The sequence below is a fragment of the Myodes glareolus genome, chromosome 2 (genome assembly GCF_982192425.1).
Source record: "Myodes glareolus chromosome 2, mMyoGla1.1, whole genome shotgun sequence".
NCBI classification, from domain to species: Eukaryota; Metazoa; Chordata; class Mammalia; order Rodentia; family Cricetidae; genus Myodes; species Myodes glareolus.
The window spans coordinates 53512219-53530620 of NC_142027.1; the positions used below are offsets into that span (position 1 = coordinate 53512219).

At 42.3% G+C, this 18402-nt stretch overlaps 1 protein-coding gene across 1 annotated transcript in view; it reads right to left on the reverse strand.

Moving 5' to 3' along the window:
- Positions 1-2119: 2119 nt before the first annotated feature.
- Positions 2120-18402, reverse strand: part of Nectin3 (nectin cell adhesion molecule 3) — a 117939-nt gene continuing 101656 nt past the window's right edge. The window contains exons 8-9 of the mRNA XM_085685560.2: positions 10414-10476; positions 2120-9632 (exon numbers count right to left, since the gene is read on the reverse strand). Of these exons, the coding sequence (XP_085541686.1) occupies positions 9459-9632; positions 10414-10476 (237 nt within the window). The 3' untranslated portion in view covers positions 2120-9458. The remainder of the gene's footprint in view (positions 9633-10413; positions 10477-18402) is intronic.

Consider the following 18402-nt stretch of genomic DNA (forward strand, 5'->3'; position numbering starts at 1 on the left):
AAAAATATGGGACTACCTGGCTATGATTCTAAGGTAACAAGGACTGACTGAGAAGCAGTGAAAGATTGTGATCGTCTAGGGATACAATGAAAGGGGCAAACATTTGCCTTTCCTCTGGGCATTTGTAGAAGACCTAAAATAGCTGTGTAGATATTATTTGTATCTACTGGCTCCCATGGGTCATGAAGAGGGGGTGACAACAGGGATTTGTGGGAGGAGCCGGCTCCAGCTCCAAGTGTGCAGGAGGCAATCTTTCTACAGACCAGGCTCAGCAGCATCACCTCGGGAGTTTAAAATGGGCCACAGTAACAGTACATACATGTGAGAATCAGGCTGCAGTTACCAAACATACATGAGGGAATCAGCAATTGACACAGACCAGTGTTTTGTTTTTTCTCCAAGTAAGCCTATTTTTTTCTTTCTGAGCCAATGTATTGTGTAGCCAAGGTTGGCCTTGAACTTGATATGCAGCTGATGATACCTTTGAAATCCAATACTTCTGCCTCTATAGTCCAAGTGATAGGATTACAGGCGTGTACAGCGAGCCCAGTGTGTGGTGAGGTGACTTTTTAACAGTCTTATATATTTTCTTTAATCTTCCACATTGGTTAATGGCTCATGCTTTCCTCTGTGTTCTTCAGCATACAAAGAGTGTGTGGGATGCTTGTTCCCATACATTAGTCCCCTAAGTCTACACTTTCAGTGAGAAGTCTAATTCTGGTTAGCATATAGTCTGTAGACTTTCTATACTGTTCATGGACTAGGAATGGAATTTCTTCTTTAAAGAGTTGTAGTAAATAAGGAAACATTGAGAGACAGCAGGAAAAGCCCAGCAACAAAAATACTAGGGTTCATATATTCACCAAGACTCAAAATAATTATGTTAGTGAGAATGGTACAACAGCATTGGAAAAGCCAACAATTAAACTACAGTGACCACATGACCTGTAGGTCCACTCTTAGGTATGTATCCAAGGGAAGCCAAGCTATTCCATATGGAAACTGTACATACATGTTCACAATAGTATCATTCACAATTCATAATTATTTCCCCAAAACAAATGCTCTAAATGTCCAATGCTAAAGGGTACAATCTGTTATGGTGACCCTGCTTTAGGAATGAGAGAAGTGCAGGAAGCAACAAGATTATCTTTGGAAGCAAGAGGCAAATGAAAGATACGAGTTGCCAAGGACCACCTATGGCATAATGCTGAATATATGCAGTGCCCAGAACAAGCAACTAACGGGGACAGGAGAATGTGGTTTCCCACGGACCAAGTCAGGAGCTTCTTAAAAGGAAACTCTAATGTGTATAAGTTCACTCTGCAGGGCATGAACAAAACTGAAAATTTATTGTGGTAATGATGGTTCATAACCCTGTAAATATACTAAAGCCTATGAAATTTAATACTTTTTATAAGGATGAATTATAGATCTCAATAAAATGTTACTTTTAAAATGTGGTTCCTGGATTTTGAGATTTTGGAGACTAGTAAGGAAAACTCTGGAATTTACCATAGTTGCCCACTTTGTTCATTTGCTTTTGCTAAAGAGTACGCTAAATAGTACCACTTAAGGACCACAAACGATGGTACTGATATAATTGACTAAGAAGAAAGTAATTTTAGTGATTAAAAGAATCAAGAATCAAGGAATGATGAACTATTTGTTAACTGGAATAAATGGAGCTTCATTTGAAAAGTAATATGGGGCCTGAACAGATGACTCAGTGGTTAAAAGCACATAATGCTCTTTTGGAGAACCTGAGAGTGGATCTTAGCACTCCTACCAGGGCTGCTCCCAACTGCCTAGAAGTCCAGGTCTAGGGGCATCTTATGCCTCTTAGCCCCCTGGGTACCTGCACTCGCATGCACATAACCACACTACATACACACACATATAAAATATCATGTGATTTTTATAAGTAACTACAACAATACTAACTTTTCCTTTTTATACTGTTTGAAGTGCGCACCACTCTTGTTATTACTTTGAAATTCTTCTAGGAATGGCTCACACATAGAAATGTTTCAGATTGTTTGCAGTCTGTACATTCCATGGTCATGTCAGTGACTTCAATTACATTTTGATAATTTATTTATTGATAAATGAAAAAACCTTAAATGATAAAAGACTTTATTTATATCTAAAAAGTCATATAATCCAAAACTACAAAAATAAAAGACAATTTCTGGAAACTTAAGGAATGTCTAAAAACCACCATATTAACACTTAATATCTAAAATATATCAAATTCTAAGCAGATATTTATGCTTCTTTTTGTAGTTTACAACATCTGAGCTGGAATTTTCTTCTTGGAACTACACTGTTGACTTTCAGTTCTAATGCTTAAATTTATAACTTGGGTCTTTTCTCACAAACAGGAACACATAGCATAAAACCCTTTCTACACAACAAAATAAAAATAATTAAAGAAGATTGTAGGATTTCTACTACAAGAAGACAGAAAGGTATGTTTCTTTTGCAAACACTGGGGGTAAAGGGATTCCAAATCCAGCCAGATCACTCCTACTTGAAGGCTGTCGAGATTACCCATTTGAAGAACAAGCCACGTGTAAAATGCTTCCACCATTTAATAGCCAGGAATCAATATCCAGATATTGGGAAGCAATACCTCAGTTTACATATGAGGAAGCAAGGCTTGCTGTGAGGCCTAGACTGAGCCAAAGGGAGGCCTCACTGGCTTCCTGTGGGAAAAGCTAGAGATTTCTCTGCAGAAGACATCATTATTTTTTAATAGCAGTATAAGAGTTGGGGTTTCCACTGAGAGACTTAGTTTTGGGTCAGAGTAAGAAGTTCAGAGCACAGACAAGGTGGAGATTTCAGGGTGAGGGGGTTAACAGAGGGAAAATTAAAGCCAGGATAAAGCCTCTTTTCAGACAGAGATCACTTTGCAGAGGTAAAAATAGCAAAACAAGAATAGAAAAATAAAATAGCTAGAGAGTTTCTTATTTCTAAGCCCAGACGCTTTTGTAAAATCACTTTGAAAGAGGCGCTCTCTTGAAGGTAGTCCTTAGCAGTCTTATTCCTCGCCACCATGGGTACAACCCCTGTGAGGAAGAGAGCACTGACTTGAAGGGACAAGGCTGAGAAGTAGGGATGTGAGAGGGGAGGACCACGTGGAGGTGGTTTATTTCATAGTGGGTTAGAGGTAGAAACAGTGAAAAAGGGGGCAACAGGAACTTTCATTGATGGACAAGTGGAATAGTCCGCGGATCTAGGAGCAACATCAGCTACTGATACTTTTACAGATGATTTGGGTTTTCATGTATACAATGAAACCAAAGATGATGGACACTGGTCTGGATACTGAAGCACTAAGGTCAAGGGCATCTTTGCAGTTGTATCACAGGAGAGTGTGTGAGAGCCCAGGGGTACTGAGCAGTGCTGTGGGCTGGCATGAACTAGTGCACGTACGACAGAGTTGTGCTGCATCTAGTTAAAACATAGTGAACACTGGGCTACGATACCATTTCAGAGGAGTTTAGTTTGATCAATACCACTAGGGTGGATTTAAAAATCCTGCCTGTTCCTGGAAAGGGTATTGAAAACCAATACAATGGTGTCCATTCACTTGGAAAACTGTGTGTAACTCTGGGTTTCATAGATCTACTGTGTGTCATTAAGGGAAATTAACCTTGCAGGAAGACAAATAACCCATCTCTTCATGGCTGTCAGACACATCTGTGGTAGGACAGGGCTCAGTTCTAAGTCACTGTAGCAAATTCAATGTTCTGGGTTCCCAGGGAGGATTTCCCTCTGGCTCTCCTCTAATCACCTTCCATAGTCAAATTCCTTGTCATGGACATAAACCCAACCCAGAGTGGGTCACAAAACCAGTCATTGCGTTGAGCTTAGGAGAGCTGATCCTAGAAACATTCTGGAAAAGGCATGAAGGAGCAAGTAACTGTGGCCTCCCAGCTTTAAAGTGGCAGAAGACTGAGCTATCTCAGAAAGCCCCTCTGTTGACTACGAATTGTTTAGAACTTTAAGACCAAGAGCAGCTCTTTTCACATCCGAGTGAAACATTTGCTTGTGGCAACTGTGCCAAATCCACTGTAGAACTGTAACGAGAGGACAGAAGCCTATCAGCTGCTGACCAATTTGCAGATAATTTGCTTTCTTCCATAAATCTGGATAGCGCTGACAATTCATCCTAAAATATAGTTGCTATTATGGATAAATGTCAGCACAACTCTCCAGCCGGTTCTTGACTTCAGTTAGTAAACAATTCTATTCCATCCCAGGGTGAGGGCATGAAATCCTGAGAAATCTTACCCAATTCTGTTACACCAGACTTTAAAATTTTAAAGTTATCTTGAAATATGCTGATTAGTTTTAGCTCTAGGGGTGGCTGGTTAATATCTGATACACCTTAACCAGAGCATACATCTTCCACGTCCTGCCAGCAGCTCTGGTCACTTCCAAGGCTGTTACCACAGGCTTTATTTTCAGTCTAACCCCAGACACTTTGTTAATCAAGCAAGTGAATATTTCTGTGGCCAACTTGGTGTTAATGAAAAGTGTACTCGCACACAGTGTGTAGGGCCAGCCCTCCCATGGACAAGTCCAACAGACTGAGGAGAAGTCAAACACAACATGATCTGGCTGACAGAATTAGGAAAAATATTGCTGGATTTACTTCTGAGAGCTTTCAGACACGAGATGGAGTTACATTGCCTGGAAGGGCAGACTACGGACTTCCTCAGCTTTATAGGAGACTGGGAACTGTTCTGGAGCCTCCTGGCTTAGTAACATACATGATGTAGTAGACTAAAGACTAATTACAGTGTAAAACATTACCTGGTTGGGGAGGAGGTTGGGGAGGAGGTTGGGGAGGAGGCGTATAGCCTTTACACATCTGTCTACCAAAGGCTACCAAAATAGCCTAACAGCTGGCAACAGTCAGATTATAATATTCTTGAATGGAAGAAATCCACAAATTCATCAGCTCTAAGAGGATTAATGTTGTTGTGTTCTATATTTGGCTAGGTTTGCAAACATTAGGTTTAGTTTTAACGATGATAAAAGTCCTGGGTTCTTTTAGAGTCTTCAGATGACCCAAGGAAGGAAAGGCCTTGCTGTTCAAGCACCAGAACAAGAAAAATACAAAGCTGAGAGGCACAGGTCGTGACCCTGGCATCGTGATCTTTCACCTTTTTACGCTTCTCTGGCTTCCTTCCAGCTGTCTCCAGTCTGAGTGTTACTATCCTAGGAGCTGGATCTTGACTGGACAGAGACAAATAACAAGAAGCGTGTTAAATTAAGTGCAGGAGAGAATGTTAGACATTTGTGCCCAGTAAAGTCAAACCAACTGGTATAGGCTGCGTTATTTGACTTGGTTTAGCCTCCGTAGCTTAACCTAATGTACGCTAACCTACTGGATAGAAGAGGATAAAGTGAGCACATGTACTTGCTTTCACTTTAAAGTTTCTTAGAGTTTTATCCCATGTAGGCTCTTGGATTTCTGCTTTAAAAAGAAAACCAAGACAACTATATTTTCCAACAATCAAAGTGGGTTTTAAAAAAGTAACAGCTGAATGATGATCTGCATAACCTACAACGGTGTGATGGGAGAGGACACACCTTCCTGTGCCCATGGGAGCTCTTGGAAGAGGACACAGCAGGGGTGTGATCCTAGCGGGTGAGATGACTCATGTACAGTGCTGGGCCTAGAACCCGGTCCATACCATACACTCAGTAGAGCTCCTCATTCATAGTTACTTGAAAAACAGAAGCAATCGTGAATTCTAAAATATGCATGTTCAATCCAACCTAAAGCTGGACAGATGAGCCTTTAGAACATATTTATTACTACTATTGCATGGGCATAAGGTGTGTGAGCTCAAGTTGTGGTCAGCGGACCAAGTTGTAGCCCTTATCTCTCCTTCTACTTTCTGTTAACTGCAAGGTTTAAACTCAGGTCCCTAGGCTTGCATGGTAAGTACCTTTATCCAATGGCCCAGATATAAAACATTTTATGGGATGTTTATTATAATAAATGGAATGTCTGAACCTGCCATTGGTTATATTTAAATTAGATCAAATTGAAATTTTCACATGCTGAACTGTTCTCCTACAGCATTCCAGTACTCTAAATACTGGCAAAGGCACTTGAGGTTGAAGTTCAATATGCAACAGTGGAGTCATAGGAAGTTCTCAGTTTGAGAGAACTTAAGAGTTCTCATCTACCGCTCCCTAGTTTAATTCTTACCACAGTTCTGAGAGGCTGATGGGAAAGGTCTCTACATTATGGATGGGGACAGCTGATACGCTACATAGTTTGTTTTCCTTAGTTTTTGAAGTTACGTGTAAATCTGGGTATTGACCTGTCCTGTTGACTCTGAAAACAATGGGGGATCCTCTAATTCCAAGGCAAGCCGTATTTTATAGTAAGAATAGCACCAGTGAATGCAAGAAAAGAGGAGCAACAGACAAACTTTTTGAAATTTAGACTTTTACAAAAGACAACTTGGGGAGAAGGACTTGGTCTTGTTTCTCTCAGAAAATAGGACTTAAGAAAATAATAATGATGAGAACTTGGTCATTTACTGGGGATTTCTTTAGTCTCCTGTGTGTGGGTATGTGTGGGGGGTGTGCGCACATATTCACCTGTTATACAGATGGTTAGCATGGATAAGAGTTCCATATACTCCGAAGAGCATAGAAATGTCTTCAAATATAAAGCATACAAAATGTCAGGCTTTTTTTTAGGACCTCTCATAGAAGACATAACAAATCACTGCTGTTTGCATTCTTAGTTCATTAAGTCAGTCAGTTCCTAGCCAGTACACATGCTTCACTGTAGTGAGATGCAAAATATCCCGGTCTGCTACTGCAGCCACAATGCTGGCAGGTAAAATAGGCAATGGAGGCTGGGAGGAGGGTGAGCACGTACCCCCGTCTCCTTGGAATGCAGAGTGGCAGCAGTACACGGGAAATACCATACAAACTTACTCGTCTCGGTGAACTTTGACAGAACAGTTACGGGCAGAGCATGACCAGCTGTGAACATGTCCCTCAACTTCACCTACTGACCTTAAGAGTCTGACTTCCACATTTAAATGGCACCATCAAGTCTTCTAGGCTCCAAATTCAGAAATTCAAAAATCAGCAGACTAATTTTGGGTGGCAATTTTTGTTTAAGGGGACTGGTTAATCAATCCCCATTAAAGCTGTTCTGTATTTGGCTAACTTTTTTTTTTTTTTAATAGCAGACAGGAGATACTAGAATTAGCTATTACAAAGCTTATGTGACCCATGTCCGGGGCCAACAACTATCAAACAAAGCACTATGTCTAAGAAATTTCACAGCTGACAGAAAGGCACAGACGATAGTGATGAGAATGCCCACACCTAAAACAGCCTTTTCATAACAATACTAAGATTCGTTGAAAGGTAGACAGTGGGTTCCTTGTGGGAGGATGCAAAGGAGAGGACAAGAGGCTTCCAGATCCTTTTCTCTGGCACAAACGATGCCATCCCCCTTCCTTCCCTCTTGGTCCACAAGGCGCTTTTGTGAAGTGGACTCTATGACCTGCTTCCCAGCAGGACTCTAGCAACTCTCTTCAGTGTTAAGATATTTAAAGTCTTCTAAAGGAGGGGTGCTCTGCAATCTGGCCCCTAACACTGAGGTCTAATGAAATGTTCACTACTCAAGAAGACTATACCATCTATCTACTGGAAACCAACCACAAGGAATCCTGTAACTGGAGTCACACTGACTTAGTGATGGCATCCTGAGCAATGAAGTTGGTCACTGTCTTTGCTATAAAGGTAGTAAACTATACCCACAGCAGCACAGTGGTGGAGCAGAGAAGACCAGGCAAACTCAGGGTGCTTTGGAGCTATAACTGCTAAAAGTGCTAATCCTAAACAAAGAAGTAGATGGAATTTGAGTATTCTTGCCCCTAGAACTGCTGGTAACGAGAAGTGGGTTGGGTGGGTGTACTACTACAGCAGAACCCCCCTCATGGCTTATTTGAAAGCCCGACAAACAACAAAAAGAAGCAAAGGAGAACCAAGGCCAGTGTGGCATGAATAAAGTATCTTTGGTATTTCACTATAAATCTGGTAATGTTCTCATTTCCTCTATGGTTTAGGCTGGAGATGTATACTGTTTATTTTGATGTTGATACCACTCTTATGTAACAAGTACATAGTGTTTTATTTTTTAGTTCCTGTGACATGCTCTGACCATCCTATACATAGGATACATAGGAAAGTGACATCCTCAAGATGTGCCCACGATCCTTCTGCCTTTAGGTTTCCTTCTGTGACCACTGTCAGTTTCAGTGATAGACAGTTGGCAGAGGGAGATGAGAGGACTCCGGGCAGACACGAGCAGGCATAACAGCATCACGGTGTCGCTGTTAACCCTGGCAGAGAGGCTACTGTATTATTGAACTTAGAGTATCTCTTTAGGCTTTGTTGACCAGGTGATGTGGGGAGGAGGAACAGAGGACATGCGGACTGAGCCAATATGTCATATTGAAGTAGCATTACGAAAAATAGTTTTCAAATTTTTCTCCCGGCTGTTAAGAGTGGGAGTTATTTTATGTGATTTCCAGTAGGCTTGCTGGCTTGTTTGCTGAGGTAGATAAGACGGGGAAGAAGAGTAAAGAATGCAGAAGAGTAGCTAAAGCCTGTGTGGAGGGAAACTGGCCAGAAATCAGTTGAACAAGCGAAAGCTGAGCTTGACACATTCAGAAAAAGAAGGGCAAAGCTAATGGGACTGCATCCCATTTTGACAGGGATTTTAGGACTCAATAGGTGGGAAACAGGCTGAAGCAACAAGGACAAAGTAGGAGACTATGCAGACACAGCTAGTTATGAGGGGACAGAGGGCATACAGCCCTGTGAAGCCCTTGGAGCCTAATGGCCAGGAAGGACACTTAGCACTGACACTAGTTCACAAGCACCTGGAGGCTTGAAAGTTCTCATTGCTTTTGTTGTTTGAAGAGAGGCAAGTCCGCCTCTTTCCTTGGCCTCTGCACACAGATATTGTAATCGTACTGAAATGTTAGGGATATCTAAATCCCAGCTTAATAATTAGTGAACTGGATTTGGAGCTCCTTTTCCCACCTGTTTAAATTACAAACGAGCACTGCCTGAGACCCAAGCAGAGTGGCTGCCAGCAGCTGGGGCCGTTCCCTGCAGTGATCACAGGCAGATGCCATGATTTCAAATGAACACGCCACTGTAGGCCAATGTTAGTAGTTAAACACCAGAGTTACAGAGATGCAAAGCTACAGGCAAGTTCACAAACACAGCTGGTGGCTAAGAAACCCTTAATGAAGTTAAGAAATCCACCAGTAACTCAGAGCCATTCTTCAAGGTTCCAACACATTCAGACTGAAACTGTTTAGATGCCTCAGTTTCTCTCTCAAGTCTAAGAATAAGCATTTGTTAGAATACCCATTACAACAAGAGGAAAATCACACATAATGTTCTCGTGGGTGGATGTAGGGTCTCTCAGGGTTGCCTGAGTGATGTTTGTGAGGGCTCTGGTCTTCGTAGCACATCTGGTTGTAAAGGGGGTACATCTGCTGAGTTCCATCCTCTTGTACTGTGGCCTCATCTTCATAATCAAATCTGCTATTTAGTCCATTCTAAAAATTCAAACATTGCTTACATTAGCAGAGAAACTGTTTACATTCTTCTAGCACACTGGCAAAAACAAGCAAAAGTTGAACTCATTAAAGTCCATGTCCCTGATTCACTATCCCACAAGGAGCTGGATGGTAAGGCAAAGTTCAACAGCTCATCATGTTCCAGGCATTTGGTGTCCACCATATTCGAATAAGAGGTGTAACTACAAAGCTCCAACTAAGGGGGTGGTGAGTCATTTTAGGTTTTAAAATATGAAATTGATACCGATCGGGGTCAGCTAGAGAAGGACATGGCTGTGACCTTCAGGAGCATTTCAAAAAGGGTCTCAGCTTGGAAGGAATATAGTCAGAGAATTAAATCAAACAAAACAAAAATAAACATCAAGATTCAGCATTGGGGGATTAGGGAGCGGACACAGCAAAGTGAACTGCCATTTGACCATATGCTTGATCAAAGGGAGACTTAAAAATGCTGCCCCAAACAGCTTCTCCTCTCCACCTTCCTCTGACCGACCTAGAGGCACAGCTGACACTTAGCCTGGAATGAGCTCCCTCTGATGCTCTCTGGTATTTCTGAAATGGCCCCTTCTGCAGACGACTGACATGCTTCTGGGATTACTTACAAGTGTTCTTTAGATTACTTGCAAGAGTAAGAAAGTTCAAGGACTTTGTCAAGTCATGTACAGACATGTAAACAGGGAGAAATGGATAAAATTAACTCATAGATATCCAACCAGACTTTCAAATGCACTTGGGAGGGCACAACATGAGCTTTACTTACAGAGGACTGAAGACAACCAGCTCCTTTCTCTTTGAACTGAGTCTGCAACGGTAAGTGTTCAGCCTGGAAGACATTAAAAGATACATACTATAAAGCACCAACACATCAACTGATCAATACCTAGGAGACTCCTGTGTTAAACGAGTTATCACGTCTTGTTAAATGTCTACCAATGAAGCAAAAATATTCTCAGGAGGATGAAATAAAACCTCAGCAACATATTCTCTTTCTTCCTTACCCCCTCTCCTCTGGCTCCTGGCTTCTTCAGAGAAAATAACCAGAACATGTGACACACAAGAGCTGGGGCAAACTGACTGTATGACTGGAGAGTTTTAGGAGTGCGGGTCTTGTCTTTCCCCAGTTGAACAGTTTGGTATTTTGAATTAGGTAAGAAAGAGTGGGCTGAACTGGCGATGATAAGCCTCTATCTGTGGCCACCCATGTGGCCGCTCTTTTCTCTGATCCCTACCTCATGGGTTGTAAAAGGAGCCATCATTTTGAACATAACCTCAGCTGCAAAGGCTCTTCCTTGGCTCCCTCTGCCTGCTACATTAGGCCCCCATTCAAGTGTCACAGCACCTGTAAAGCCCTGCAACATCCTCAGGAGGAGGCAGCCACCAGAGCATAGAATAGCAGGACCATTTTCTCATCAGTCTCCTATCTGGGACTGAGAGTGCTAGAAGGAATCTTATAAGCTTTCTCTTATCTAACCCTTATGAGTAATTCTATAAAGATGGTCCCCATTGGGAATTGAAGTTGTTGGGGTCAAGGAGATCACCACACTTACACTTGTGTTAAAGATACTATACAGCCAACAACTGACTTCACGACCACGAGAGTTTAAATGTTACAGACTAAAGTCAAATTATCTTCCTCGACTTTCTGTCACATTGAAAACTATTCAGTGATCAGTCCTACTTGACTTAATGATGCGGGAGAATTGTCAGTGTTCTGTCAATCATATTTTAATAAAACGCTGATTGGCCAGGCAGGCAGTATAGGTGGGAAAACCAGACAGGAAGTAGAGGTGATGCAATGAGAGCAGGAGAATTCTGGGAAGCAGAGAGGTTCCTCTGGCACTCCTGCGCAGAACACCGAAGAGGCAACATGTAAGCTGTCACACTGAGAAAGGTACTGAGCCCATGTGGCTAACATAGATCAGAATAATGGGTTAAGATAAGTTATAAGAACTAATAAGTAGCCTGACCTAATGGGCCAATCAGTTTATAACCTAATGTAGACTCTGTGTTATTTTCTTTGTTGCTTGCTGGCTGTTGGGGTACTGGGAGGGACAGAAACCCCAACAAGCCAGCCCTCATACTACAACTTAACATCCTGGTAGCTATAAAACCTGTAAAATGTATTCGTAGTTTCCCCGAACCCAAGGGCTAAGGACTGTCATCAAAGAGTATCTGAAACCACATACATAGGGCACCCACCCAAACATATGGCAAATACTTTGATTTACAACTTTCTTCTGTAACCAATAAAATCTCATGTTACTGCTTCCACATTGAAACACAGGGTTTGAACATAGAACACTATGTTCCCTCATGATTAGGCCATGATCACTCATATTTGACTCCAGAACCAACCATCTTTTATTCCCTTTGAAGTACAAACTGTATTTTTCAGTCAATACTATTTTACATGTGACTAAATCTGGGGGTCAGTGTGGTTAGGGCGCCTCATCTCACAGACGGTAAGTAGACTGCTACTCAAGCACAATTTTGTCAGATTCTAAGTTTTTGAGGTTTATGCCCCCTGCTTCGATCTCTATGCAAATACAAGAGGAGGAAGACGGAATGTCCTGTGTAGCATATCTACCATGTTTTTGCTCTTGTTGTGCTTTGGTCTGCAGAGTTTGCCTCTTAAGCACTGGTAGTTGAATTCCCCTGCATAAATGGTGGCCTGACTAAAGTCATTCTTCTCTCCCATGGAGCCTTTCTCGCAATAGTCAACCCTTTTACTCCTACTATCTTCACTGTTTTCTGCATGTCTCTTATGCCTGTCATAGTTTACAGTGTCTGATAATCTTGAACATTTGTAATTTTCAACTCCAGTAAACACTGAGGCTGTCCTGTCTGCTTTTGTGGCTCGAACATTCGTCCTTTTCTAAATGCATTGTTGAAACCTAATCTGTGATGTGATGGTATCAGAGGTGGGACTTTGGAAGAAACAAGGACATGGATGGGGGTAGGGCTCGCATGAATGCAGTTAGTGCTGCTTGTAACGCACTGAAGAGGCTACAGGGTTCTCTTCTAAACTATGGGGTTACAGTGAGAAGGAAATAAGGACTTTCTCCAGACACTAAATCCACCCGTACACTGATCTTGGACTTCTCAACCTCCAGAATTAAGTGAGTATCTGTTAGTCATGAGCTTCCTAATTTATGGCTTGTCTTTACAGCATCTCAAACAGATCAGACAGTGTCTGTATCCTTTGATCCCTGTATCATGGCCTATCTTCTGTAATAACAAGTCAATAGTTAATTACCTGATTGGAATCTAAACTCTCATTGGTTTTTGATCTCCTGTGTCAAATTTATTCAAAAAATTATCTGTGATAATCCACATCCTCCTAATATCATCTGCAATATGATGCTAGGGTGCTTTTCACATGACCAGCTGACATTAGCAATACACTACGTCAGTTTAAAGGACCTGTCGCCAATCATGTGGAGCCCTTGGAATTCAATACTCTACAGTATTCATATTTGACTTCTTAATTTTACAATGAATGTGTATCTTGTAAGTGGCTTAAGGCAAAGGAACATGCTTATGGATGAGGAACCCCAGGTCCTGGGCATCCTGCCTTCTGGTACTTGGCTTTAGTTGGCTCTTAGATATCATTCTCTTCTCCCAGTGCCCATCCAGTAATGCCACAGCCTACCACCCTGAAAGAGGACAGAGTGCAGGCTTAGGGAAGGCCAGGGATTAGAAGTGTGTGCCCTTCTAGTACCATACAAGGGGACAGGTCCTCAGAGGCCATGTCCCAGCAAAGGCAAGTCTCTTAACTCATTCCAGTCTAGGTGCCTAGCATCACCACCTCAATATTCACTTTTGCTAGGCCTCACAAATTCTTCCAAAGCAAGGCAACCAGCAATGTTTGGAGCAATGTTTCCTCTTTTATATAAAAGAGCCCAATCGCGAAAAATGAGAAAAGAAAAGGACTAAGGAAATCTTTATCACAACTCTCGTGACCTTGAAGGAAGATGCCCACCAATAGATTCCTTCCTGCTTCTCCTATTAGGGAAAGTCTGAAATGAAAAAACACCACCACCGTGAAGGAGAGGCACATCCTAGGAACACAGTATGGCTGCATGAGTTTAAGGAGAGATGCACTATGAAAGCTGTGCTGTTCCCATTTACTCTGTAAACTTCCAGATGGTCACTTTAACATGACCAGAAACCACATTATCATCCCCATCTTCCCAGTATGCTGGTAAGCCCCTCCTAAGTGTCAATGAAGCACAGAGACGACTTTGGAAGCCAAAGACAGGACATCATGACCAACAATGTCTGAATCACTCTTGCCAGGCCTAGGGAACTGCAGAGGATAAACTCCTTTTTGCCTCAATATAAGTATGTCAAAGAGTCACTGGCTTTATGACTAACATAGAATTGTTATTTTTTCCTATGGTAGGCAATAGGAAATTAGCCATGACAACACTTGACAAAACAGACCTGAACAAGAAAGGAAGTGCTCTACTCTATCCCACGTTTGAAATGTTCATCATCAAATCACTATACCTTGGGGAACGCATAAGTCTGCAAGGCTGAATATACCAATTTAGATCTTAAGTTAATAAACTGACTTTCATAGGCCAGTTTTATGCTTATATAAAAGTTAAGTGCGAAATACAGTTTCATATCTCTCCTGTCTACTCCATATGCATGTATAAACCCTATCTCCAGGATAACTTCCAGCTTCAATGAGGCTCATTTATTTGTCACAAGTGGTGACTTTTGTACACACTCTTATTGTCAGAAGTCCAAGATTTATATTTGAATTGATTCTTGGCCGTGCACCTTATTTGGTTGTTAGTAAGAGTCTGCTGCCACGGATGCATCATTCTATCGTTACATGCCTGATAGTTTCACTGTCATCCCAAGCCCCAGGCTCTGTCACTTAGATAGTTCTGAGCCACTATGTGGGAGCTGAGCATCACCCACAGGTCCTCTAGAAGGGCAGCCAGCACTCATTGAGCGACCTCTCCAACCCCCTAATCATCTTTGTGAAAATACACTCCATTCTCTTCAAGCCTTTTCCTGTCATGCTCTCTTTAGCTGGTAGCCACTGCAACCTAACTTTTCTCAAATTTTCTGAGAATCCAGAACTGCCTCTGCTGCCATCCCATTGGGTAAGACCATACTAGTCTTCTGATGGGAGATCGGGCACTTAGATCCCTGCTTTCTGCTCTCTGCCTGTGCCACCATTTTACCCTAATGCTAAAACTATGACATCTTATATCCCCATCTTGCTTTTGGGTCTTTCTCACCATTCCAGAAGTCCCTATGCCTGTGAGCATTCTCCTCCCTTTCAGATACAGGCTCTGTAGCATGCTTACTTCTCTTGCCACCCATTTCCTTCAGTTTTTCTCAGCTGTGACCAACAGCTGACAGTAGCAGCTTGAAAAAGGAGAGATATATTTTGGCTTATAGTTTAGTTCCTGGTTGGCAGGATCTCTGTTGGTTTGGACTTGTGCAAGGCAGAATAGTGTATGTTTCCGTGAGTGTGTGTCAGAGCAGGGTGCTCACACCACTGGTGCGGGAGAATTATCTGTATTCTGTCAATCATATTTTAATAAAACGCTGATTGGCCAGGCAGGCAGTATAGGCAGGAAAGCCAGACAGGAAGTAGGGGTGGAGCAAAGAGACTGGGAGTATTCTGGAAGCAGAAGCTCTCTCTCAGCCACTCCTGCGCAGACCACCGAAGAGGCAACATGTAAGCTGTCACACTGAGAAAGGTACTGAGCCCATGTGGCTAACATAGATAAGGATAATGTGGTAATATATGTTATAAGAGTTAACAAGAAGCCTGACCTAATGGGCCAATCAGTTTATAACCTTATGGAGTCCTGTGTGTAATTTTTCTTTGTTGCTTGCCGGCTGTTGGGGTACTGGGAAGGACAGAAACCCCAACAAGCCAGCCCTCATACTACATATGGCGCCCAGACGTGGATAACTGAATCCACAGAAAGCCTGAGAAAGCTTAGAAAAGAATAGAGTAAAGCATGGCTTCTTGGTGGCAGCAATTTCTCAGGTCTACTTTGCTTGCTAGAGGCAAGCAACCGCTCTCATCTGAGAGAGGCTTCCTGACTCAGCTTTAGCTGCAAAACCTTGCAGCTCTTTAAAGAGGTCCTGCCACAAAATACTTAAATGTTGTTGATGACAAGCTGAACGCATTCTTTTCAGTTTTCAGCTGTAGCAGGAGAAAAGCTGTGCTGTTTTAAAATGCCGGCTATCTGGGCTGTCCTGCCAGAGCAAACTCTGACTCTTTCAGGCAGGCAGTCCAACTGAGTGTGGTCTGTGAGCAGAATGCTGCAGCTTGCTTGCTGGCAAGGACCTTGAAACGCCATAGAGTTGTGGCAGTGAACACAGCTCTGGCTGGTACCTCAGCCTTGAGGCTGAAAAGCTAAGGAATGAGCTGGATCTAGCCGTCAAAGCCACAGCTCTCCATATTGCTTAGTAAATTAAAGACTCATATGGTCAGAAAAAGAAAAACATACAGTAAAGAGAGATTCAAAGAGGAAGAAAACCTCTAAATGGTTTACAGTGTGTATATGCAGGCTAAAAGTTAAAATTCTTAAAGTTAAAAGGAAAGAAAGAGAGTAGTTGGGTGTGGTGGTACACACCTTTAATCCCAATGCCTGGGAGGCAGAGGCATATTGACCTCTGTGACTTCAAGGGGTAGAGGTAGATTGACCTCTGTGACCTCAAGGTGTGGTAGTACACGCCTTTAATCCCAATGCCTGGGAGGCAGAGACAGATCTCTGTGAGTTCAAGGTGTGGTAGCATACACCTTTAATCCCAGCACTGGGGAGGCAGAAACAGGAGGATCTCTGTGAGTTCAAAGACAGCCTGGTCTACAGTGTTATTCCAGGACAAAGATATACAAAGATCCTGTCTCAAAAAGTAAAAGTAAAAATAAAAGAAATAGAGGTTAAAATAAAGCCACATAAAGATGGAAAATGCACAGAGAATCTTCATACTGTATGCTTTTATGCTCTCTTTAAATTGTTTGATTGCTGAGGAAGGAGCAACAACTGCTAAAAGACTTTTGTTTATAAATGCTGCTGAACTAACCCAAGATAGGAATTTTGAAAATACCTTGGCTTCAAAACTGAAGTCAAAAGGTATGTTACTTTGGAGAAGAGGTTTTGCTTTTGTTTCCACAGAAAACGAGAGACTCTGGATTTATTCAGAGTTAAGAATAATCACCTTTGACCAAGGGAGGCCACCTGAAAAATCTCCGATAGGAACAGATGGCCCAGATGACAGAGGTCTACATCCAGAACTGATCCAAGACTGCTGCCTGAGATGATCGAGACTCACAGGATACTCCAGTCATGACTTGATTATAACTCTAAATTTTCTTTAGGTCCCCTTAAGACTATCAGCGCCCCCAACCAGCAGGAAGTAGCCTGAAATACTACGCCCACATTCCCAACAAATGGATTATGGGTATTTTCCTTTGTTAAAAAAAAAGAGGGAAATGGTGCGGGAGAATTATCTGTATTCTGTCAATCATATTTTAATAAAACGCTGATTGGCCAGGCAGGCAGTATAGGCAGGAAAGCCAGACAGGAAGTAGGGGTGGAGCAAAGAGACTGGGAGTATTCTGGAAGCAGAAGCTCTCTCTCAGCCACTCCTGCGCAGACCACCGAAGAGGCAACATGTAAGCTGTCACACTGAGAAAGGTACTGAGCCCATGTGGCTAACATAGATAAGGATAATGGGGTAATATATGTTATAAGAGTTAACAAGAAGCCTGACCTAATGGGCCAATCAGTTTATAACCTTATGGAGTCCTGTGTGTAATTTTTCTTTGTTGCTTGCCGGCTGTTGGGGTACTGGGAAGGACAGAAACCCCAACAAGCCAGCCCTCATACTACACACCACGGTAGCCAAGGAAGGACAAAAAAGAGAGAGGGAGGAGTGTATGTCAAAATATGTCATCTCAAAGCTCAGCCCCAGGGACACATTTTCTCCACTAATCCTCTACTTCCTAGCATGTCTCAATAATGTTATCAAGGTATGATCGGACCAGAGAATTGATTAATTGGCCTATTTATCCAATGGTCCCTTACTAGCTGGGTCTACGATCAGGTAACAGAGCGTTGAACACACGAGCCTTTGTGAGGATACTCCATCCTCACAGCATCACATCACCGACGCTTCTGCTCAGCATATCCTCTCTTTAAGTTTCTCCCACCTTAAAAGAGAAAGGCAAGTTCAAGGTTCTTAGAATTTTCAAAGACATAACATCTCAAAAGCCTCTGCTCAACAGGATACAATTGGTCCTTTCTCCTCAAAGACCCCCATTCCTAGTGAAGACAGGAAGCTTCACCCTTAGTGTCGCTTGCTCTTCTGTCCTTCACAGCTGCCTTTCCAGCCCCAGCATTTGCTCTCTGTCACAGCCCGGGGTAACTTTCCACTGCCACTAATAGAACACTGGATATTACTACATATTTTAATGCACACTCAGATTTTTTTATGAAAGGGGATAGATTGTATAAAGAAATCGTGAGTAATGAACACATGACTTAATTACATTGACTCTGCATGAAATTTTGTTGTCTCCAGTTCTGATGGTCCATGGAACAAGAGTTTCAAACAATGGATAACTGTGTTGCACAGAGGTGAAATCCCAGAAAGCACGCACACACAAACACACACACACACACACACACACACACACACACACACACACACGATCTTTTGATAGTCCTGAATTTTCTGTCAGCTTCAGGAGAGGACAATTGAA